At 32.9% G+C, this 4,056-nt stretch overlaps 1 protein-coding gene across 1 annotated transcript in view; it reads right to left on the reverse strand.

Annotated features, from left to right (window-relative positions):
- The window catches only part of LOC106474744 (potassium/sodium hyperpolarization-activated cyclic nucleotide-gated channel 2-like), a gene marked incomplete at its 3' end in the record, with an annotated part of 32,217 nt that overhangs the window by 11,175 nt on the left and 16,986 nt on the right, over positions 1 to 4,056 (reverse strand). The window contains exon 4 of the mRNA XM_022403045.1: positions 827 to 910. Coding sequence (XP_022258753.1) covers positions 827 to 910 — 84 coding nt within the window. The remainder of the gene's footprint in view (positions 1 to 826; positions 911 to 4,056) is intronic.

Genomic DNA, 4,056 nt, shown 5'->3' on the forward strand with positions numbered 1-4,056 from the left:
AAGTATCATACTACTAAATCTACAGACGTCTGTTTAAGAACCATCAAGTATCATACTACTAAATCTACAGAAGTCTGTTTAAGAACCATCAAGTATCATACTACTAAATCTACAGACGTCTGTTTAAGAACCATCAAGTATCATACTACTAAATCTACAGAAGTCTGTTTAAGAACCATCAAGTATCATACTACTCAATCTACAGAAGTCTGTTTAAGAACCATCAAGTATCATACTACTAAATCTACAGAATTCTGTTTAAGAACCATCAAGTCAATGTTCCAAATCTACAGATGACTGTTTAAGAACAGTGTATATATCATAATCTTCTACATTTATATAAATGTGTTTAAAAAGAGTCTTATGTCAAGTAACGTTTTGGTGTCATTTCACCACAAACACAGTGTTTTGTATGGGTAGTGTATGTGTAATCCACCTCCCCCCCAAAAAAAAACTTAATGTTAAACTCATGGAGACTTATTTATTACAAGTCCACATTTTGTTGTTGTTGTTGTTTTATTTCCCTAAAAATAAAAAAAATGTATATTTCAAAAATTAAGAAAGTTTGAGACTCAAAACAAGTCACTTAATAAAAACTTTATAAACCAGTTAGTGCTACTTGTAAATACCCTACAAAATTAATAAACTTATTAATATCCTATATTCCTTACCATTCAAATACCAGAAGTTTCCCAACACTTGAGAAATCTGTATATATGATCAGCTGATTACATTGTGACAAAGAATGTCCACAGACCGTGCATCAATCTAAAAATGTGGCATGTTTCATTAGGCTTAGTATGTAAGAAACACTACAGATTCTCACCTTCCAGACGCAGGGTTCACCGCAGGTTTCAAAAAGATATGTGACGATTCCTGTTCGAAAGGTCAAGGATGCCAAGGAAGCCATCTGGACAAGAAAGAGAGGGACACTGATGGTCACATGGTCATACATGTGTATAAAGACCATCTAGAAGTATTACTTGTATTTTTAATAACCATAAATTTTAATATAAAAAATCAAGAATTACCATTTTAATGATTGATTTCAAGACACTTATTCCAACAATGACACAAAGCACATTTCATTTGTTACACAAGCTTCACATTTAAGGAACACACCAGTCTATCTACTTTATCTACAAAGAAAAGGAACAAGCTCTACACACATACTACCATAAGATGGCCATTTTACCCAAAATAATGGGTTAAGGTACTCCTCAATTATTGTTGTGTTTCTGAGTTTTGAAGGAAACAAGAGATTTGTTCACTTTGGAATAAGATTGTCAATGAAGGAACAAAAGATCTGTTTCTTTTGGAAAAATATTATCAATAAGGGAACAAGAAATCCAATCACTTTTGACAGAACAAGAGACATGTTCTCTTCTGATGGAGGTTAACAATGATAAAACAAGAGATATGTTCTCTTCTAAAACCTATCTCTTGTTTTATCATTGTTAACCTCCACTCCAGCTGAAGAGAACATATCTCTTGTTTTATCATTGTTAACCTCCATCTGAAGAGTTAACAATGATAAAACAAGAGATATGTTCTCTTCAGCTGGAGTTTAACAATGATAAAACAAGAGATCTGTTCACCTTGGAAGAAGATTACTAATGAGAAAACAAGAGATCTGTTCATTTTGGAAGAAGAATACCAATGATAAAACATGAGATCTGTTCACTTTGGAAGAAGATTATCAGTGATAAAACAAGAGATCTGTTCATTTTGGAAGAAGATTATCAATGATAAAACATGAGATCTGTTCACTTTGAAAGAAAGATACCAATGATAAAACATGAGATCTGTTCACTTTGAAAGAAGATTATCAATGATAAAACATGAGATCTGTTCACTTTGGAAGAAGAATACCAATGACAAAACATGAGATCTGTTCACTTTGGAAGAAGATTATCAATGATAAAACAAGAGATCTGTTCACTTTGGAAGAAGTTTATCAATGACAAAACATGAGATCTGTTCACTTTGGAAGAAGATTATCAATGATAAAACAAGAGATCTGTTCACTTTGAAAGAAGAATACCAAAGAGGGTTTGTTTGTTGTTTACATATACCTACATAATAGGCTAGCTGTGCTGTGCCCGCCACAAGTATTAAAACCAAATTTTTAGCATTATAAGCCTTTAGACTTATCACTGAGCCACTGGGGTTATCAATTAAAATACAAAAGATATGATCACTTTGGCTGAAGATTGTTAATATTATTTCTCTTTTTAATATATATTTGTATGGAATAGAAAATCTATCTTCACATCGGTTTGAAGTTAGTTTAATTTTCATTAAAACCCACAGAAGGATCACTATACCAAGTCATGTTTAAAATAGTAGTATCTCTTATTCAGAATAGACTTTGGATAAGGAAGACAAGAAAGACCAGGCTTTAATGGAACTCATTGTTATAAAGTTTGAACAGCTTTTGAGTTAATAAAAAAACAGAACAGAAAAATACTGCTATCATATTCAGTGTCATGTAATTTGGAAAAAGTAGTCTTCTTATGAATATAATCCACTGTGGAAGCTGTATACAAAACCAAACAATCTCTATACAAATAAAAAAATACTGGAACATTACTATGCAGAAGCTGTACATAAAAACCAAACAGAATTTATACAAATATCAAACACTGGAAGGTTACTATGCAGAAGCTGTACACAAAACCAAGCAGATTTTATACGAATAACAAACATTAGAAGGTTACTCAGTACACAAAACCAGTTTACAAGTTCTGGGAATTATATTTTTGTTTAAGGAGAGAAAGTATTCTACACAGGCTGTTACTAACACACATGCTTACTACCATCATACTTTAACATTAGTGGAACAAACATACTAGATCACAGGTCAGTGAACTTTGCTTGGTCGTTAGGGGAAGAACCACTGATTCTGCCTGATGACCCGAGTAGTCTTCACTTCCCTTACGGACAAAAGAAAAACACAATAATAATAATAAATAAAATTAAAAGTTAAGAGGGAATTCCTTCCAATGAAGTTTTTGTAACCCGTTATAATTTACAAAAGACCATTAGTCTTACAAATACTATACCACAGTCCCATTTTGTAAACAAAAAAACAGTCCCTCTGTTGTCATATCCCTCTTTTACTTTTTGCCTGACTACTGTCCAGACACAGCTAGGATAGGTAATACTTTGAAGTGACATCAAAGTCTTCTGAAGACAAACTAATCTCTTCATGGCACTCAAACAAGTACCATCACCTAAGATCATTATTATCCCACTGAAGATTAGCTAAACTTCATACAAATGTTATTTCAGATCCTGTGTTGCCCCAAAAACTTTCATCGATCATGCGCAACTTGATATAGATGATCTAGCATTACTGGTTGGCATGACAATTTCCACTTTAACAAGCTTCTGCAAAGGATAGTGAGGTCAGTCTTTGACCACACATCTTGACAGTCTTTATACTAATCCTTTACTCTACATGGGCATCGGGTTCCATGACCAAGTTTAAATGTAACAAAGGCACAAAAGTCTTCTGGGATGGCATTAAAATATTTGAAGGGCATGTAATTGAATAAGATTATTTTAATTCAATGAAAATAGCTGTTGATATTGAGTAGTATGAACTTTGGGCTTTTGAGCTTTCATCATTTCCAAATTCTTGTTTATTATCTTGTAAATGGAAGGTGTGCCCAGCAGAAATATTTTGGGTGAGGTGGTTCTCTTTGGAGATAAGGGCACTTATTGCTCCAGGCTGGTAAGGAGATGTGGTTTTAGAGACCATGACTACAGTGTGCATTAAATTTTCTACTGTGGAAGTGTTTCAGCTTTTCTGAAAAAAGGTGCTGTTAACTACATATTACTTAACTAAAACATCAAGTTAGTATTCATAATCAAGTATATCAATTTCTCCATGAATGATTATTTAAGATACCAAGACATAATCCATTGTTTATTTGAGACATCAAGATATCATCCATGAATGTTTTTTTGTCATCATCATAGACAGCAGTACATCGATAATTCTACCGATGCTTAGCTGCCACACAATCATGAATTATTATTACAAGTTTT

This window comes from Limulus polyphemus, unplaced genomic scaffold (assembly GCF_000517525.1).
Source record: "Limulus polyphemus unplaced genomic scaffold, Limulus_polyphemus-2.1.2 Scaffold7632, whole genome shotgun sequence".
Lineage (NCBI taxonomy): Eukaryota > Metazoa > Arthropoda > Merostomata > Xiphosura > Limulidae > Limulus > Limulus polyphemus.